Source organism: Berghia stephanieae, chromosome 12 (assembly GCF_034508935.2).
Source record: "Berghia stephanieae isolate SIO BIC M18660-M18661 chromosome 12, UCSD_Bste_1.3, whole genome shotgun sequence".
Lineage (NCBI taxonomy): Eukaryota > Metazoa > Mollusca > Gastropoda > Nudibranchia > Aeolidiidae > Berghia > Berghia stephanieae.
In genome coordinates this window covers 17,068,781-17,090,901 of record NC_088371.1, presented here as the reverse complement: position 1 = coordinate 17,090,901, position 22,121 = coordinate 17,068,781, and the positions used below count along the sequence as shown (strand labels likewise).

Here is a 22,121-nt window from a genome sequence, read left to right as displayed (position 1 = left end):
CTGAGTGACGTCATCTTCGAACTATCTATTTTCATGTTTTCGTCCATTCAAGTCATCAATCACATGATTTGTTGCTGTCCAACGATTGGATATTTCTTATGAAAATTATAAACTAACACATGTGTCAAGCTGAACGAAATGACCAGTCGTGATGTTTGATATTTCAAAAACACTTTTCACTATGCTGGTCACAAGAGAACACATTCCAATGTGACCAATGACCTCGAGCACATGGAAATGCAATATAGATCATGCCCATTTCTATCACCTCATTATAAATAACCCTTGTCGTGGGAGGCAATCCAGGGGAAGAGTAATTAAGACCTTTGCTAACTCCTAAGGCTTTGGGGAGGGGGGAGGGGTCCGTTTTGTTTATTTTTTACAATATTACACAATTTAACTCTCTCCTCACCAGCCATTTTCAGGATTTTCCCCAAAACTTCACACACAACTAACACAAAAATAGCCTTTGTTTTATCCCTCAAACATAATAGCAGTAAAATTCTTGCGATACAACAAACTGTTCATTTTCTATAGATAGTATGCGCTTGGCTAAGAAGCTCATAACTTTGCCATCCGGAAGTATAATGGACCAAGATACAAAACTGTGTGTATGAACGTTTATAGTCGGGTTTAAACAGTTCAGTGAGCATTACTCATAAACGTGAATGGCAAAGAACAATAACTATCTATAAATTTTATTATGATGTACAAAAGAAATTTGAATTAGAAAAATGTTGGTTGTATCGTAACGAATGTGAAGATTTTCCTATAGTTGGTGAGGAGAGGGTTAAATCAATTTTGCCTGTTTTGTCCAATAAAAGGTATAATGTTGAGATTAGCTCAATAAACCACATCCCATCTAAAGTCAAAATGACCAGATTTAGGAAATGTAAACTAGATAGAGCTTTACAAACCAAACTGACATATGGCTAGTACATATTTGTACAAAAATTGGTGACATTGAAATTGAATTTTTAGCATTAGGCAGGCCCTATCAGACAATATCGGTTTAAGACTGTCAGTCACAGTTACAATATTACATGCGCCTTTATTAATGATTCACTGTACTCTGGATAAATACAGTGCAACCTCTGGATAACGACACCCCAGAATAAAGACTGTTACGATCAAAACGTTGGAGAGTGAAAGCGTAACTGGTATACTCATTGTAAACAGGCGATATGCACGTTCTAACGTCGTTAGGACGTGTCTTCTCTTAGGCACTGGTCCCCGTATCGCACGGTTATGTATTCATGGGTCCCACCATTACCTCTTTTTCCGCGATCTTGAAAACCCCTGAAAAACGACACCCCTGAATAACGACATAATTTCTCGGTCCCGGGCGATGTCGTTATCCAGGGGTTCCACTGTATATGTTTTAAGTCTAGTAAATGTCATTAAATGCGCGTTACTATTCATTTAAAAGTATATGATGATTTTACCCTAATTCCTCATAGGATTTAATATATAATAATTTAGCCAAATTTATATACTAGATAGAGTACGGTAAGAAACAAAAAAGAGTGACGTCGAATAAAGCGATATTGAAACAGTTTGTCAAAGGTGAAAATTCAATTGTTTTTTTCCATGAATGTTTATAACGCTGCAGTAGTGCAAAATAATCTGAGGTGAACAAAAGGTTTACAAACACTTAAAAGTAAAAGTAAAAGTGCTGCATTTTAAATTCCAGGTGCACTCTATGTAATACTTCTCTTATTCTATTGGTTTTCCACAGTGAGGATTGTGTGCAATGGAAAGTAAGTGGTTATAGTGGTTATGGTGGTTGGAAAGACTACAACTGTTATGGAGCCTTCAATTTCCTTTGTCAAGCTCCTAGAGGTGAGGCGAGGTATAGTTCAGCTCATACTTTCAACACTGAAATCCTACATTTTTTTGTCAATATGGAAATGAATAATTTGAGAGTAGGATCTGGTGCAAGATAGAAATATAAAAAGTGTTAATGTGAAGATAACAAACATCCACGAAAAAAATATAATTCCAAAAATTCAGCGTTCCTATCTGTCAGGTAACATCTGTGGTGTAATGTTACACATCTGACCATTGATCAGGAGGCTTCAGGTTCAAACCTCAGCACTGGGATTTTACATTTTGTCAAAACTCAATTCAAAGTGAACTCCACTGAGGATCGAACCTCAGACCTTTTGATTACCAGTCAGACATGCTACCATTACCTTTCCTGTAACGTGAAGATATGTCTTTCAATGAGAAAATTCCAGACTGACTCTGCTATGGTGAAAAGAAGAATTCAAAATATTTAGACTAATAGAAGCAGTAACTCAGTGAGCGAAAACCTTTGGAAAATAAATGTACCCCAGTTTCATTGATAGTAACTGGATGGTAGCATGTGTTTGCTATCCTTTGGATACAATTATGTTATATCACAACGTGCTAAGATCTGATAGTAAGAGATGCTCAATCACAGCTGAGTGGACAGAGGGATTAGAAATAAACCTCAACAATCCCTGAAACCAAAACATGTTTCTTTGCTTGTTAGGTTAATACTCTACCATATCAAGGGATTCATTAGGGACCTCGCTATGCAGAGACCGTGACTATGACCACTCAGTACAACAAGATCATAACTTACACAATCGCTTTGAAATTACGATATGAAGTCCCTCTTTATAAGTCATTTGATCCACTACATATTTAAAACATGTCGCAGTATTTGTATATACAAAACTTTTATGTAGATAAACCACTACTGCATTCATTGTAGTCAGAAAATTTACACGCAGACTTACTGATAATCGGCCTTATTAGGTTAATGAGAATGAATAATAAAAAGGGAGCAGCGCTTCCAAAAAACGTGCGCTTTTATATAGAGCAATATCAACAAAATGTGCTCACAGCGCTTTACAAAGGGACTAACATCAATATACAACGTTTAGAGTGAGACACGAGACCTGTTAGGCGATATTACAATGTTTTCTGACAGAGGAAACACTATTAACGGCCAGGTACTCATTTTACACCTGAGTACGGTGAGAGAATGTGAGTAAAGAGCCTTTTCCAAGGACTCAACTATGCGCCGAACGAGGATCGAACCCAGGACAACTAGACCACATCCCCACAGGTGGCTTTAAAGTGTAAAAACTGGCATTAATGGCATTCAATATGTCCTGTAAGCGTCTCTTCTAATTAGGAAAAAACTATGATAAATATTGAATTGTAATCTTCAATTTATTAGACGAAGACAAAATGCTGTGGACGTTTCGGGTTTCCCCTTTATCAACAAAACAGGATGAGTGAAACACCATAGACGAATGAGATAATGTGATCGTGATAGTGGCGTTGTTAACACCTTTTGAATTTGTCTAATCTATTCGAACAGGATCACAACTCATCACCACCTTGAAACCCCCTACAGTTGGTTCTACAGGTATGTCAATGTTAACCCTCTCCTTACCAACTATAGGAAAAGCGTCACATTCGTTACGATACAACCAACATTTTTCTGATTCAAATGTCTCTTGTACAACATAACATTAAAAGAAAATGAAAAGAGTGTTTTAGAGCGCGTTTTGCTTAAGAAATAAAGTATGTGTATCGCAAGAACTTACTGCTATTATGTCAGAATGATAAAAAATATATTTTTGTGTTAGTTGATTTTGAAGTTTGTGGGAAAATTGAGAAAATGGATGGTAAGGAGAGTTTAAGGTATTTTTGTCATTAGCATTAGCAAAATAGAAGTTAGAGAGTCACTAAGGAATAATTTTGATTCTGAAAGGTCTTTATCGGAACGGAAAATATTAAATTCTTGAAGAAATTAAGCAGTTAATTTGTTTTTTGTTGGTGAACATCCTGAAAATGGCTGGTAAGGAGAGAATTAATGTAGTATTTTTCTCTAACTTAATTTGAGGATTACCGTACTAGCCATATAGGAAAATAATTTTGTTCTCTTAGAAAATTGAGTCAGAAAGGAGCACTAATTGGTGACCTTTTATATAGCGCTATATCCACTAAACGTGCTCAAAGCGCTTTACAGGGGGGTCCCTGGCCAACAGCAACATTTAACATGTAGGACGGGACATGACGCCTGTTATGCGATATTACAATTTTTTCGGACGGAGACAACGCCGTTAAAAGCCAGGTACTAATTTTACACCTGAGTACGGTGAGAAAATGTGAGTAAACAGCCTTCTCCAAGGACTCAACTATGCGCCGAGCGAGGCTCGAACCCAGGACCTTACGATCCGAAAGCGAGTGTTATACCACTAGACCACATAGCCGCATAGTTTCATACAAGTTTAAGAAATAACAACTATGATGGGGAACTAGCCTATGAACTCGACCCTCTCCACAATCCTCATCATAGATAGGACAATGTAGGGTCAACATGGGTCAAGCAACATAAAAAATAACTGTCCAATGTGACTTAACTCACTCAATCCTAGAGATTTTTGCTACTGAAAACTGAAAAAAAAATGTATAAAAATGACCATTTACATAGCTAGTCTTATTCAACTATCATTAACAAGCAAAAATTAAAAGCATTAGCTTTGATACCCTGCCTATAATTTGTCTCAGAAAAATGAAATAAATTATAGGCATGGGGGTAAAAGTTACGCGGATAAATGACGGATATAGTCGGTGTTAGGGTTGAGTGAGTTAATATCAATGATATTGTTATAATGATTGTATTGGCCACAATAAATTGTTGGATTTATTTAAATTTGTGACAAAAGAGATGCTAATAGAATTGATGTTTAGAGGGGATACACTTATTAGAGTTAGTACACTTTATGGAGATGATACATGCAATACACCAGGTTGATTTGTTTTTCTTTTTAAGTAGTCTGATTTGTAAAAGCTGAATATTATTATTATTGATATTATCACTTTCATTATCACCATCATCAACATCATCATCATCATCATCATCATCATCATCATCATCATCATCATCATCATCATTATTATTATTATTATTATTATTATTATTATTATTATTATTATTGTTATTACTATTGTTATTACTATTATTATTATTATTATTATTATTATTATTATTATTATTATTATTATTATTATTATTATTATTATTATTATTATTATTATTATTACTATAATTATTATTATTATTATAAAAATAATTTGGGATATGAATAAAGATATAGTAGTTTTGATATTTGTTTTGATGATGATGGTGCTGGTTGTGCTGGTGATGATGATAATGATGATAATGATGATGATGATAACGATGATGATGATGATGATGATGATGATGATGATGATGATGATGATGATGATGATGATGATGATGGTGATGATGACCTTTCTTAAATGTTATCAACTGGAAATTAGAGGGATTAAGGATTACCCCCCCCCCCCATCCTCCCTCTCCCATCCTATTAGATATTCGGTCACTTATGACGTCACTATCATTTAAAATATTCCATGTCGCCAAGGGGCAGCGTGGTATGGTCTTCGCTTCCTACCCGAAAGTTACCGAGTTCTATTATCCGCTTCTGCGTCGTGTGGCCTTGAGCAAGTCACCTCGCTCTAGCTCAATTTGCGGCGCTGAAATGCGGCTAACGCCTGGTTGTTTCTGTCTTCCCTTGGAATAGATCATAGAGACAATTATCCTCAATGGGATGAATAGAGAGAATATAATTTTGTTTTTGAATTCATTTTTCTCCTTTTTTGTTTATTCAAAGTCACACAATGTGGTACAGGCGCTACTTGGACAATGTATAATGGATTCTGTTACATGTTGAGTTATAAGAAATATGGTTCGGATACTCAAACGTGGTTTAAGGCTAGGGATGCATGCCATAAACTAGGGGCAGAATTAGTCAGCATTACTCACTCTGAGGAGAACGGATACCTAATAACTCTGGTGAGTTGCATCTATCATTTTTCCACATCCGTTTTATTTATTGCTTATTTGTGTCAGTGCATGACATAATCAGTCGGAAGGTGAACATTTTGGATTTGTATTATATTTTTTTGCATTTTCTGAAAGAATCTGCTCACCAGAGCAAGTTAATCTTTATTTGAAGTAAATCGGGTGATTTTTTCTTGAAGTTATGGTCAGATGTATGGGAAAGATATCCAGAAACTTTTCTCAAAAGTCATACTTTTTCAACTTGACTATCTGTAAAAAATATTTAGAAGCGAAATTAAGCTTTGATATTTCCCGAAGATGTACAAAAAGGGTTGATTTAATCATTTATGACAATAAATCATTTTTTATTTTTTTAAATTGACTTTCTAACTAAACTTGGCAATATCTTAGTTCAAATCTTTTCACCATCGGACTGATTATGTCATTCACTGTTTGTGCATTTGGATATTTTTGTAGATTTTAGGTGTAGATTATGAAAGGTGGTGGAGGAAGGGGGGGGGGTAGAAAGAGTTTAAATTAATAGTGAGCTTTATTAATTAGAGTATCAAACAACCAAGAGTTCTGTGGAAATGGTATTTTTAAAAATAAGAAACTGATGATTGTACTGTGACCAATTTATTTCATATTCTGAAATGTCGCCCTCAATTTAATGGGATGGGATGTTTTGTCTTTCATCTTGTATTGTTAATTTTTACATCTATAACGATAAATTGTAATGTTTCTATACATTAACATTTATTTATATCTAACCAATTTGATTCTTTTCTGAAATATCGTTTTTATTTGATTGGATTGGATATGTTGCCTGTCCTCTTTATAATTCATATTGCTAATGACAACAGCAGTGTATTATCAGTTTTATATGACAGTCAGGAAACCACAAAAAAGGTATTCGGATGAATGTTTAGGTTTTGAAGGAGCGACAATAGAATTTATAGTCACTGAATTAACGAGAAGGAAAAAGAAAAATATCATTGTTTCAAAATCATTATGCTTTTAATGACAAAATAGTATGTTACAAATTTATTCATTGATATCACATTTCACTTTATTATTTTTTCAGATGGGAAAACATAATATAAAAGATACATGGATTGGCATCAGTGATTTAGATGAAAACATTTACAAGTAAGTTTAGTCACTAAACACTACATTATGGGATCTGCGGTTTATTTTATTCGGCTCATTACCCTTACGTCCTCCTCCTCCTCCTCCTCCTCCTCCTCCTCCTCCTCCTCCTCCTCCTCCTCCTCCTCCCTCCTCCTCCTCCTCCTCCTCCTCCTCCTCCTCCTCCTCCTCCTCCTCCTCCTCCTCCTCCTCCTCTTCCTCCCCTTCCTCCTCCTCCTCCTCCTCCTCCTCTTCCTCCCCTTCCTCCTCCTCCTCCTCCTCCTCCTCCTCCTCCTCCTCCTCTCCTCCTCCCCTTCCTCCTCCTCCTCCTCCTCCTCCCTTCCTCCTCCTCCTCCTCCTCCTCCTCCCCTCCTCCTCCTCCTCCTCCTTCCCTCCTCCTCCTCCCCTCCCTCCTCCCCTCCTCCTCCTCCTCCTCCTCCTCCTCCCCTTCCTCCTCCCCTTCCTCCTCCTCCTCCTCCTTCTCCTCCACAAACCTTTTAAAAAACACTATTTGTAAGCCATCACCTCAGTTCGGTATTATATCAGAAAGAAACAGATGTCAAAAAGTGAAAATATGTTTAAATAATCAGATGTAACATATTGATGATTTATATAAATTTAAAACTAACTTTTTTCTGGATGATAAAACAAAGATGCTTAACCCAGCTCTTATATTATTGACTATATATTATATATTCAATTTTTGGCATATGTGAGCCTTCGCCTCAAAACGGTATTATGTTGGGTTGGTTAAGATGTTAAAAATTGAATTTATAGCCAGACATATCAGTGTTGAGTTTTTACGATTTATTGAGGAGAATGGTTACCATAATTTAGGATGCTAATGCCAACAGTTTACATTTTTGACCAGTCTAACATGAAATCGGGATTTTAAGCATATGGCTCGTTCCGACATAATACCGTTATGAGACGATGGGTCACATAAAAGCCAACCCGACACAATGCTGTTTCGGGACAGTGGATCACATAATTTGTACATTTGCCATTGCCTTCTGAAAATTAGTCTATCCGTGGGATCATTCATGATCATGTATCAATATGAGAAATATTTTTGGGTAAATTGAGTAATGACAAGTGTTCACTTCAAAAATCCCCAATCATATCCTCTTAAAATAGTGTTTTGGTCTCTCTAAAAATGATGGAGAAAATCTGTAGTTTCCTAAACAGCCTTACGGCAGATTTGTAAAAATTAAAAGGAAAAAAAATCACATCAGATATGACTCAAAATATTGATATCCTCTCGCTTAAAGGTAACAAAATTTGATTTTCTTGTTATGTGAGACTTAGTGTTATGCTCTCTATCAATGATATAAACAATACACACACAATTATGAAATAAATAAACAATAAACAAAATTCTCTTTATTCATCCCATAGGGGGAATTTTTCTCTTGGGTCTATTCCAAAGGAAGACTGGAACAACCCAGGTGCCAGCCGCAGAGCAGCACCGAAAATTGAGCTAGGGCGAGGTGACTTGTTCAAAGCCACCCAGAGCAGCGGCCGGTGATCAAACTCAATACCTTTCGGGTACTAGGCAAAGACCGTACCGCTGAGCAACGCTTCCCACTCCCCCCCCCCCCCAGTCACCATTTATTGAGCTTTGAGCTCTTTTTTATATAGCGCAATATCCACTATACGTGCTCAAAGCGCTTTACAAGTGGTCCCTAGCCAACAGCAACACTTAACATGTAGAGCGAGACATGACGCCTGTTAGGCGATATAATTTTTTTTTCGGATAGAGACAACGCGGTTAACGATACTCATTTTACATCTGATTACGATGAGGGAATGTGAGTAATGAGTCTTTACCAAGGACTCAACTATGCGCAGAGCGAGATTCGAACCCAGGACTTTCCGTTCTGAAATTGAGTGCCTTACCACAAGACTATATAGCCGCACAAGCAGAACTCGGTGATGTAAATTAATCACTTCAGATATACTGTTATAACATTTACTTTATTGTTAATTTCATTATAATAATAATGACAATAATAATAATGATAATAATAATAATAATAATAATAATAATAATAATAATAATAATAATAATAATAATAATAATAATAATAATAATAATAATAATAATAATAATAATAATATAATAATAATAATAATGATAATAATAATAATAATAATAATAATAATAATAATAATAATAATAATAATAATTATTATTATTATTATTATTATTATTATAATAATAATAATAATAATAATAATAATAATAATAATAATAATAATAATAATATAATAATTATAATAATAATAACAACAATATTAATAATAATAATAATAATAAAATAATTATAATTGTAATTTCTATTATTATTATTATTGTTATTATTATTATTATTATTATTATTATTATTATTATTATTATTATTATTATTATTATTATTATTATTATTATTATTATTATTATTATTGTTGTTGTTATTATTATTTCTATTATCATTATTGTTGTTGTTGTTGTTGAGTGTTGTGTTCTTGGTTGAGACAATTTATCCATATATATATATATATATATATATATATATATATATATATATATTGTAGTAAGAGTGATAACAGTACAAAAAGAGGCCTAAGGGTCCAATGAGCCTGCTTTGCTGATAAATGAACACTGAGAATCACATTGTTCATGACGAGAAGTTAAAATCCGTAATTTAACCCTCTCCTTACCAACTATAGGAAAATCGTCACATTCGTTACGAACAACCAACACTTTTCTTATTAAAATTTCTTCCTACATCATACAAGTTAAAGAAAATGAAAAGTGTGTTTTAGAGCATGTTTTGCTAAGGAAATTATGTATCGCAAGAGCTTACTGCTGTTGTGTTTGAGTGGTAAAATATATATTTTTTTGTGTTAGCAGGGTGTGAAGTTTTGGGGAAAATCCTGAAAATAGCTGGTAAGGAGAAGGTTAAAAATACATCATTTATTTACATAGGTGGGCCGATGGTTCTCCTCTCACCTTTATTTCTTGGGCAAAGCATGAACCTAATGATTACCTTGGATATGAAAGATGTGGAATGATGTATGCAAACGGTAAGATTGCTTTCTTATTCTGCTTATTATTATATTTCTTATAGATAGTTCGAAGATGGCGTCACTCAAGCCTTTGTTATTGTATTTTGCCATCCGCGTTTGTGAGTTATTCTCACTGAACTGTATTAACCCGACTATAGATAGTTCGAAGATGACGTCACCCATGCCTTTGTTATTGTTTTTTGCCATCCGCTTTTATGAGTAATGCTCACTGAACAGTATTAACCCGACTATAAACGTTCATGGATACACACAGTTTTGTGTATTGGTCCGTTATACTTCCGGATGGCAATGTTATGAGCTTCTTAGCCAAGCGCATACTATCAATAAACGTTCATGGATACACACAGTATTGCGTGTTGGTCCGTTATACTTCCGGATGGCAATGTTATTAGCTTCTTAGCCAAGCGCATACTATGCTGACATGTATGAAAGGTGCCCGACAGAACAAAAAAGAAAAATACAAGAAAATAAAAACATCCCAAAATAGAGCACCTGAAATGTCTTCGTCCTCGTTCTCTCGTGTTCAATGTATGTGTTTTGTTATTTAATGCAAGCAATGGTTCACCTCGTAAAACGCATACCCTTGTGAAGAATATAGGTATTAGAATTGATTGTCCCAACTATCGGGCGCCTCTGTGGAGTAATGGTAGCGTGTCTGACCGGTAATCAGAAGATCTGAGGTTCGATCCCCAGTCGAGGTCAACTGAGTTTTTGGGATGGTTTTTTTTTCTTGTATTTTTCTTTCTTGCTTCGTCTGTCACCTTTCATACACATTTGTTCAGATCTTTATCTTACACCAGTAATTGTTCCTTAATTTCTTAATTTGTGACCCCTGGTCTCAAAACGGTATTAAATCGGGATGATTAAGATGCTGAAAATGGATTTTTTAGCCAGAAATATCATGCTGAAATTGAGTTTATATGCTTTATAGAGGGGAAGGAATATCATGTTTTACAGTGCTAAATACCAACGGTTCATATTTTGACCAGTTTACTATAATTTGACTTTTTAGCATCTGGTCAATCCCGACATAATACCGTTTTGAGACGAGAGGTCACATTTGATATAAACTAATCCATAGACCTTTGGTTCATTGTCATGCCTTATTATTACGTGCGTATCTTTTTTTTTTTGTAACTGTTAATCCTGACTAGATTGATGCAATTGCCTTATAAATCTTACTTATTGTTTCACTATATTTATTGCCGGTCTCAATAAATAGATTAGTATAGCATCTCCTATACAAGCAAATGGACAGTTAATGGTCACGGCTGCATGTCGAGGGGTTTTTTTTTTCTCTTTCTAACTCCTCTGTCCACTCAGCAGTAACTAGGTAGCTGACTCTGTTAGATTTGGTAGAATAATATCACCGATCGTCCTCTCCAAAGGGTAGCAAGCAAAGGTTAATGTCTTTAAAGGGTACAGCAATCGTGACACCATAGGCTTTATAGATGACAGTTAAGGACTGCATGACTTTGTTGATTGTTTTTATTATTGACTGGAGTCAAAAAACGTTTCTTCTTCGGGGCTTTTGTCTTTTGTGTTCGTTGTTTTTCTTCTCTTTTTTGTTTTAGACTTTGGATAACAAGAAATGAAGTGAGTAGGAAGGTGTCAGAAGACAACAGAGAATAAAAACTTCGCAGCGGTGATGGGGGCTCGAACCCGCGACCTCACTGGTACGACAACTCCGCCTGGCCGGGGAGAGCGTGACTCCACTGTGTATGAGCTATCCACGACCCAATTAAAAAGTCGCTTCAAACCTTAGTCTAACTAGACCCTTCTCTCCCGACCTCTTGAGGTCACGGGTTCAATACACACAAACGCCGCAAAGATTTTCTGCATGGATTGATAAACATGGCTAGATTTCAATTTATAGTTTTATGATTGCAATACGCTTTAACAGTCGTAACGTCACTTACTTCCCTCGTAAATTAGTAACTGGCTTTAAACTATCGGAACAATGGCGGACGTCCTTATGAAATATTTCTCCGACGAGCATAAAAGCGTATCCAGAGGGGGGAAAAATATTATAAATCTGATCATGTTTTGGCTTTTTACACATTCTGATCACAAGACATATGAAAAGTTCTAGCCAGCATGGAGAATAATAAATAGTACTGATTTTCTTTGTTTAGAACCACGATGGCCGCCGTTGCTGGGCGACGTGACATCAGACTATTGAATCCAATTGTACAAGATATTAAGGCTTTTAACAAAGCTTATTGTCCCTGTAAAATTAAAATCACATTTTATTTCAATACAGGAATGTGGAATGATTATAGATGTGACAAAAAGTTGTCGTATATTTGCAAGAAGAGACCTGGTAGTTTTACTCCCATCATCCCACCATCAACATCAGCACCCAAAGGAGGTTGTCCTGCAGGTTTCTCTGGGATGCCAGGAAGTCAGTTATCTTTTTTGTTAATGTCATCATCATCATCATCATCATCATCATCATCATCATCATAATCATCATCATCATCATTATCATCAATATTATCATCATCATCATCACCATCATCATCATCATCATCATCATCATTATCATCATCATCACCTTCTTCAACATCCTCGTCATCATCATCATCATCATCATCATCATCATCATCATCATCATCATCATCATCATTATCGTTATCATATATGGGAACTGTATTATCCTTACTAAGTGCACACTTTGTGCTTAGAAAACTGGGTCAGAGCTTTATGCTTTTTTTTTATTTTTTACGAACACAGTAAGCTCGTGAGTTATTTGGCGCGATAAATAGATAACTCATTAAATAGATCCAAACCCGTAAAAGAATCCTATAATGTGTCATTGATCAACAAGAATGTGTTCTTAGATTACTTGCCTTGCTTGTTTGAGTGCCGGCCTTGTTGCTAAATGCCTTTATAAAAATCACAATGCATTGGCAACCTTCATAAAAACCATGATCATGTCTTTATAGGTTTTCAATACATGCTTATATCACAAAGGAAATGAAAGACGAAAAAAAACAATAGGGGTGAAATAATTTGATTTTTTGCATTGATAACTGTGATTAATGACAGCTAAAAAGTGTAAGATTTTTTACTGGTGAATGGAGCTCTCATTTTAATAAAGCTCTATATTTATTTTTCTGCATGCACTGTGGCTGCACGTATAATTGTAAATTTTCACCATAATGGATTGCATCACTCTCTCTCTCTCTTTCTCTCTCTCTCTCTCTCTCTCTGTCTCTCTCTCTCTCTCTTTCTTTCTCTCTCTCTCTCTATCTATCTATCTATCTCTCTATATATATATATATATATATATATATATATATATATATTCTATCCATCCATCTAGATATCCATCTATCTATCTATCTATCTATCTATCTATCTATCTATCTATCTATCTATCTATCTATCTATCTATCTATCTATCTATCTATCTATCTATCTATCTGTCTATCTATCTATCTATCTATCTATCTATATATCTATCTATCTATCTATCTAGCTATCTATCTATCTATCTATCTATCTATTTGTCTGTCTATCTATCTATCTATCTATATATATATATATATATATATATATATATATTCTATCCATCCATCTAGATATCCATCCATCTATTTATCTATCTATCTGTCTATCTCTCGTATTAATTTTTAATCTTCCACTGTGCAGCCTCTCGATGTTTCAAGGTGATGGGGATTAAAGAGGCGGATAGAAAATCTTTCGTGGATGCAAATAAAGCTTGCAGAAAATTACCAACGAAATCTAGACTGACTTCTATCCATTCAAATATTGATGAAGGTATTTTTGTTTCAATCACTATCATTGTAGATCGATAAGGTGTTTTTAAATCAAGTGTCACTGTTCAACTGTTTTGATTCTCCTCTCACAACGGGACAATGTCATGAAAAATCGTGATTTAACCATAATGAAACAATCCATTTTAATGACAACTATTGCTCAGTTGCGAAGAAAGTGTTGTAAAGAATTCAATGATAAAAATCAGAATATAAAATCCATTTACAAAGAAACATACCTGTTGGTATCAATCTTTAGCAATGTTGAGACACAAAATGCAATATAAACTTTCACTGTCATAAGTACCATGATTATTTTGGATAATTTTTATTTGAGTTTGATAGTAATGTCCGGTTAATGATTTTGTACAAGAACGAGAAAAGTTTTAAATATAATTGATCATGGGGTGTAAATACTTCTTTCTTATTTTCACTAAAATGGCTTATTTTTAAAAAGAGCTTTACTATTTTTCTGAAAATTTTCTCACTGTATTTATGGAAACTTTTGTCTAAGAAGTCAATGTACTAGCGAAACATTGATGTTATCTAGGTTATCATTTGCTCTGACAAGGTAGTCTTTGAAATAATGAGGGATAAGATAACCTGCCTGAAATTATTAATCCACATGATAAAATTAATACAGACCTACAGTAAGACAGGTCAGGGGGAAAAATGTTGTTTTGAGTTAAAAGCTTTTTTAAAAAAACAATTGTAACAGTAAAATATTGACAATATGAGGAAAACACAAATGCCACAAATTTATGTCGATTTATTTAAATAGAAAAATCAACCAACCTAGTAATGAATTAATTCAGGGAAAACAAAATCTTGTCGGGCATGACTTGGAAATGGTCATCTATAGATCAAATACACTTTACTAGGAAGCACAGTACATGTGCGGCTATGTGGTTTTGTGGTATGACACTCGCTTTCGGATCGGAAGGGACTGGGTTCGAGCCTCGCTCGGCGCATAGTTGAGTTCTTGGAAAATACTGTTTACTCACATTCTCTCGCCGTACTCAAGTGTAAAATGAGTATCTCGCCGTTAACAGCGTTGTTTCTGTCCGAAATAAAATTATAATATCGCCTTACAGGCGTCATGTCTTGTCCTAAATGCGAAATGTTGCTGTTGGCCAGGGACCTCTCGTAAAGCGCTTTGAGCACGATCGAAAAACTTATCATATTTGACGGAAAGAACAAAACTTGTAATACTTGATAATGAATTTAAATCAGATCTTTTGAACTGAACTTGTGATCCCAAAAAACCTCAGTCATAGGCTAGCTTTTAGACACTCTTAACACTCAGTCGCTGAATTATTTAATTAGGAACTTTAAATGCGGCTATCCAATGTCTATAGAAATATGCAGACTCTGATCTCTGATTATCACAATGCCAATTTTCTTGTAGCTGAAACATTGTATTTCAGAAGGGTAGAGGATTAAATGAAAATACTTGATGTGCGGTTATGTGGTCTAGTGGTATGACACTCGCTTTCGGATCGGAAGGTCCTGGGTTCGAGCCTCGCGCTCGGCGCATAGTTGAGTCCTTGGAAAAGGCTCTTTACTCACATTCTCTCACCGTACTCAGGTGTAAAATGAGTACTTGGCCGTTAACAGCGTTGTCTTTGTCGGAAAAATTATGATATCGCCTAACAGGCGTCATGTCTCGTCCTACATGTTAAATGTTGCTGTTGACCAGGGACCCCTTGTAAAGCGCTTTGAGCACGTTAAGTGGATATTGCGCTATATAAAAGCTCCAAAATAAATGTGAAAGACCTTATTAATTTCACGATGACATCTTTTCTTTTAACTAATTGATTATTGTAATGCTTCTATTTAGCTTCTCCTAATTACATAATTGAAATACAGTAAGAACGATATTTTTAATAAAAACAATTGACCATAAATATATGGTCATCTGAATAATTTTTCTAAATTTCTAAACCTTTGAATGACTTTACAGAGGCAGCAAATAGTCAAAATTTAGAAATCAAAGTATGTATTATTTTTGTTTTCCAGACTTTTTAACAACACTGATCTCCGACCTCAAAGTACCAGCTTGGATCGGGTTTGAAACTGAACAGAACTACAGGCAGTACTCTGATTACTTCTGGGTTGACAATTCACAGAAAAATTATGTCCATTGGGGTCCTGGTCAACCTAATACTAATTCTGGCAACTACTTCTGGAATGTAAATATCCTTTCTATTCAGATACATCTTGGTATGGCTTTGACCGTAGCCATCGTTAAGTTATAGCCTGACACTGAAACCCAAAAAAGACTGGCATTTTGACTCATTATTTGGTTTTTGCACCGCCTAGTGAGTTGTCATGGACACAAGTGGTTCCATTGGTTGAACTATTGAATACAACTCACGATTTGTTTTCTTTTGTGACCAAAGACTGGCATTTTGACGTCTTTTTTTGGTCAGTGTCAGGCTATAGATAGTATGCGCTTGGCTAAGAAGCTCATAACATTGCCATCCGGAAGTATAACGGACCAACACACAAAACTGTGTGCATGCATGAACGTTTATAGTCGGGTTAATGCAGTTCAGTGAGCAATACTCATAAACGCGGATGGCAAAAAACAATAACAAAGACCTGAGCGACGTCATCTTCGAACTATCTATAAGTTAACGATGGCTACGCTTTGACAGAGACAATGACTGATTATATTCATCTCATTCACGGAGTTAAATATATTAAAATAAAATAAAATAAAATTCCCTATATTCATCCCATAAGGGGGAATTTGTCTCTAGAGTCTACTCCAAGGGAAGACTGGAATAACTCGGGCGTCAGCCGCAGTACAGCACCGCAAACTGAGCTAGGGTGAGGTGACTTGCTCAAGGCCACACAACGTAGCGGGTATTAGAACTCGGTACGAAGCAAAGAAAGTACCGCTGACCCTGCAAAGAATGTATGACAAATAATAATAAGTAGAAATTCACCCAATGCGTGTGAAAGTTGTCTCCGAGGCCTGGGAGTGCCAGTTCAGTTAGTCTTTACTGTCTCAGTTGTCTCTTACTTATACTGTGTTAATGTATGTGAGTGTGTTTGTCTGTCCTTCTATCTATATTGATATATATCCACTCATATTTGTCTCTATTTATATATTCAAATGATGATACCGAAAGGAGGATATCCATTTTGATTGATGATCTAAATTATTGAGTTCATTCTTTAATTTTATCCCATTCAGTTAAAGAAATGCACAGAAGTTATGATTCAGTCCAAATCAGCCGGTGACTGGAGTTCAGAGAGCTGTTATACTAAACTGCCATATGTATGTGAGGCTGATAAATGTGAGTCTTTACCTCTATACTCTGTTTGCATAGTGAGTTGGGGGATTTTCGAGATTTTTTTTATATAGCGCAATATCCACGAAACATGCTCAGAGCGCTTTAAAAGGAGTCCCTGGCCAACAGCAACACTTAACAAGTAGGAAGGCACATGACGCCTATTAGGCGATATTACTATTTCTTCCGGACAGAGACAGCGCTATTAACGGCCAGGTACTCATTATACACCTGAGTGTGGTGAGAGAATGTGAGCAAAGAGCCTTTTCCAAGGACTCAACTATGCGCCGAGCGAGGCTTGAACCCAGGACCTACCAATCCAAAAGCGAGTATAATACCACAAGACCATAATATAGCGCATATGATGCCACAGGTAGTCTATTATTTACTGAACTAACAAAGAACCTTGATCCACACAACCAGAAGTGGACATGACAAACAATTTGGAGGTTTTAAGTTAAAGAAGATTTCAAAACATAAATATTTTGTGCTGATATGTTAGTTACATCTATACATATTAGCTTACAGACTCTCTGAGATTTTAATATAAACTCAAAAGGCATTATTTAGCATCAAAATTTCCCAATTTTTTATATTAATGAACTTGTTTCTAATCCTTAAGCTGTTCCTTTCCCTGTTTTCAGATAGGGATCTTATCGCATTTTAAAATTTGTATTTAATTTAGTTACGGCTACAGATAGCAATGAACTATAAAGCGACGTGTGCGGCTATGTGGTCTTGTGGTATGACACTCGCTATCTGATCGGAAGGTCCTGGGTTCGATCCTCGCTCGGCGCATATTTGAGTCCTTGGAAAAGTCTCTTTACTCACATTATCTCACCGTACTCCGGTGTAAAAATGAGTACCTGGCCGTTAACAGCGTTGTCTTTGTCCGAAAAAATTATGTCCAGCCACATCTTCCTTTGGCGCCCTCTTCTGCGCTGGCCTTCGACTGTGCCCTGTAGGACTGTCCTACTCAGGCTATCGTGTCCAGTATGGTGTCCAAACCAAGACAGTTTTCTGCGCTTCACAGTCAATAAATGGGGTTCTTGTGGGTCTGCCCGAGCTTTTATTTCTTCCAGGACATCTTCGTTTGTGCGATACTCCGTATATGACATAGGACTATGGAAAAGGTCAAACCCATCAGCACCAAAATTAGGAGGCGGGAACGGGGAAGGGTCGGTCACACCCTGAGAAGAACAGAGAGCAACGCCACCTATCTGTCCCTCGATTAACCCCCCCCCCAACCCCCCCCCCCCCACCATATCAAAAGGACAGAAAAGGTTGGACGTCTGAAAAAAGTCATGGAGGCGCTCACTGTCTGACGAATTGAAGATGGTATCCACAATGAGTCATTACTTATAATATGATTATATCAACAATAAAATTAAAGCCTAATTTATAGTCTTATAGATACCTCCCATTGTTTCATGTCTTTTTTATCCTTCAGCCGCGTTGTACGTAACAAATAAACCAAACACTGAAGGATGCCAGAAAGGATATACCCGATTTAAGGATTCATGTTACAAGTATATCCCAACTTTACAGAACTGGACAGCTAGTGAAGCTACTTGTGCTCAAGACGGTGGTCACATCACTAGTGAACAAGGAGGGTAAGCAATATGTTGTGATTAATATTTGCGTGAAAAATAAAAAAGTACCTATCAAAATTCATTTATGCACCAAATGTAGTTCAGCTTTAGCATTGAAAATTCTCATGCCGGCTCATCATCATCCATCGTGGCTTGTGCTCTTGAGCACGTTGCCGGTCAGTTGTCTCCACGAATCACGATCCTTTGCGGTGCGCATGAAATCTGTGTTGCTTTTAAAATCACATTTCGCCATTCTTAGGTTATTCAAATAAGTCATTCTTTGTCTTCCTCTAGCTCTCTTTTCTTCGATCATCCCAGATGTTTTCAACTTTTTCTATTCCGTCTCTTCTCCACACATGTCCCAGAAACAGTAATGCCGGCTTATGCAATACAAAAGGGGCTATCTAGTTTTAACCGAATGTGCACATCGATGCAAGAGGCTAAAAAGATGAGCCATGAAATATTTCCTTTTGATGGTACACAAATTGAGTGAAAAAGTCAGTCATTGACAAAATAAGGTGGCAAAAAATTATAATGGGAACAAATAAAAGACTTAATCGGTAAATGCTCATTGTACATAAAACATTTTTAGATACAGCTAAATCGAATGTCAATGCGACTGCATTTTATTGTAAAATTAGCGCGTATTAGTGAAATCTGGATAGGATAGTGTCATATAAAAATATTTTACTGAAAGTATCTTTGATATCAAAACTACCATAATTTTGTATCTGGGTTGGCGCAACTTTAAAGTTTGTTAACCACTGCCATTATATGCATTTTTAATTATATAAATGTTGTCTTTGTCCCTCACAGCGATGTTGCCTCCCCAGACAGATAAACTAATTGTCATAATAATGGTAGATCTGTAAAACAACGTGCAAAGTGGTCTTTCAGTTTTAAAATGTACTAATTTCGATCAAAGGTAGTTATGCCGTTATGTTTGATGATATGATTTTCCTTTTTAAAAACATTTGAGATGATCACTTATTAACCTTGCTTTTATTATTTTCAAAATTTCTTGTTGTTTTCTATATTTGTCCTAAATAACTAATAATGTGAAATTGAATGTAAACAGATCTGTTTTTGTAATTAAATTGAAGCTTACATTCAATTTCACATTATTAGTTATTTCTTTGAGCTTCAAGCAGCAACATTTACATTATATTTGTCCTTTAATGAGACTTCTTAATTTTGTTTTAATCCTGGCAAGGGTTCTTGACCAAGGGGGGAAACTGTCTAATATATGTCTCATTTTTAAAAAATGTATATTCAATTTCACTGTAGCAAATCATCTCCTTGATGTATGCCTGTATTATTTTTAAGTTTTTTAATGTTTGTAGTCATTTAAAGTGTTTCCCTCTTGGTATCATGTAGGACGTTAAGACGTTTTCGACTAGACACATGAGTAAAGCGCTCTTTTGAAAAAGATTCCATTCCATATTTTGGACTTGTCCTCTGCGTTTTCTTATGCACTTGGAAGAGCAACAATACCTTATACCTCTCTTTTTACAAGTCCTTATCTGAATGCAAAGCGTTGAAAGTGTCAGTAACATTAAGCAAACAAACAAGCAAACAAACAAAGAAACAAAAAATATACCTTATGAATCAATGAAAAGCAGCAAATTTTTTGAGAAACCATTCTAGTTTTGTGCTTTGAATTATCTTGTTCTATCTATATCGATTATCAAATTGTTTTTGTAGCTTATATATAAATGTGTCTTTGACTACCAAACTCGTCTGCTTCTTAGACTAATTTTTAGCTCAATACGTTTCTTAATATAGATTATGAATAGAATTGTATGTTATATTCAATTTTGAGTGGACTTTTATGTTTCCAGATTTAGATAATCGAGTTTTTTACATTGTATGAAAATGTGCTTTCCTCATTGACAGTGATATACGAATGAAAGCTTAATCAATGGGATAACGTGGCTCGGTGGCACGGTCTTTGCTTCGTACCTGAAAGGTACCGAGTTCGATCACCCGCCGCGCTGTGTGGCCTTGAGCAATTCACCTCGCCCTAGCTCACTTTGCGGCGCTGTACTGCGGCTTAAGCCTGGGTTATTCCAGTCTTCCCTTGGAAAAGACCCTGAAGAAAAATTTTCCCATTGAGATGAATAAAGGGAGTCTTATTTTTATTTATTTTTCTTATTTCCACATATTTCTAGCTTTGAAAAAAGCTACATAGACCTCATTCTTCAAACTCATCAACAAGATCAATTATGGATTGGTTTAGCTGACAATTCGGCAAGTGTTGTTGCTATTTAATTTGTTTCAAAGGTCGGGTGGGGGTGGGGGGGGGGGGGGGTGGAACCGTCATATACCATTTTATCTTATATAATAATTATTATAACAGTTTTCCTGTAATGAGTAAAATGTCTGGACTGGGATATAAATACAATTCAGTCTTCAGCCTTAAAGACATGGATAAGGGGTGTCGCACTCTGCTCTCTCTCTCTCTCTCTCTCTCTCTCTCTCTCTCTCTCTCTTTCTCTCTCTCTCTCTCTATCTCTATCTATCTATCTATCTCTTTTTTCTCTCTCTCTTATCTATAGTGAATAATCCAGAATTATCCTGTACGTGAAGTTAGTCAGTTATACCGACAACATTGCCTAAACTTAAGAGATTTGAAACTTAATTTATATCTTTCACCATTAATGTGATTTAATAGTGTTCCAATGTACTTGTCAATGGTTTGATTTTGGCATAATTTATTCTCAATGAGGAAATTGGGTGTGGCTGTATGATGATAGTGTTTATTCTCCATTCTAGGGTAAAAATGCTTTTACCTGGTCTGACAACTGGCCAGTCCTATATACGGCATGGGGTAGAAACCAACCTGATCTGACCAAACAGTGTGCATCACATACGCAGGATAGTACATGGATCACGATGGATTGTACTCTCACACTGCCGTCCGTTTGCCAAATCAATCTAGGTAAGCAGTTTACATAATATTATAATCTTGTATTCACTATTATACACTCGCGTTCGGATCCGAACACCCTGGGTTCGAGCCTCGCTCGGCGCATAATTGAGTCCTTGGAAAAGGCTCTTTACTCACATTCTCTCACCGTACTCAGATGTAATCTTCCTTGAGGCACATAGGGCATCCGCCAGACATCTCCATTTTCTTTTACGATCTGCTGCTTTTGCGGTGGCTGTATTCCAGGACAGGCCTGCTTCCTTTATTTCTTTCTCCATTGTATGGTCCTTCATCAGGTTTCCCTGGGTCTTCCCCGCTTTCTTTTCCCATCCATTGTGCGGCTATGTGGTCTAGTGGTATGACACTCGCTTTCGGATCGGAAGGTCCTGGGTTCGAGCCTCGCGCTCGGCGCATAGTTGAGTCCTTGGAAAAGGCTTTGTACTCACATTCTCTCACCGTACT

The 22,121-nt window shown here is 36.0% G+C and overlaps 1 protein-coding gene across 3 annotated transcripts in view; it reads left to right on the top strand.

Annotated features, from left to right (window-relative positions):
* LOC144958358 (macrophage mannose receptor 1-like) overlaps positions 1 to 22,121 on the top strand; it is a 108,932-nt gene that overhangs the window by 77,150 nt on the left and 9,661 nt on the right. For all 3 annotated transcript variants that reach the window (XM_078890311.1, XM_078890310.1, XM_078890312.1), the window contains 12 exons: positions 1,739 to 1,842; positions 3,359 to 3,406; positions 5,685 to 5,866; positions 6,939 to 7,003; positions 9,954 to 10,051; positions 12,318 to 12,458; positions 13,712 to 13,840; positions 15,856 to 16,028; positions 17,042 to 17,144; positions 18,589 to 18,751; positions 20,902 to 20,980; positions 21,506 to 21,671. In XM_078890311.1, coding sequence (XP_078746437.1) covers positions 1,739 to 1,842; positions 3,359 to 3,406; positions 5,685 to 5,866; positions 6,939 to 7,003; positions 9,954 to 10,051; positions 12,318 to 12,458; positions 13,712 to 13,840; positions 15,856 to 16,028; positions 17,042 to 17,144; positions 18,589 to 18,751; positions 20,902 to 20,980; positions 21,506 to 21,671 — 1,451 coding nt within the window. The remainder of the gene's footprint in view (positions 1 to 1,738; positions 1,843 to 3,358; positions 3,407 to 5,684; positions 5,867 to 6,938; positions 7,004 to 9,953; positions 10,052 to 12,317; positions 12,459 to 13,711; positions 13,841 to 15,855; positions 16,029 to 17,041; positions 17,145 to 18,588; positions 18,752 to 20,901; positions 20,981 to 21,505; positions 21,672 to 22,121) is intronic.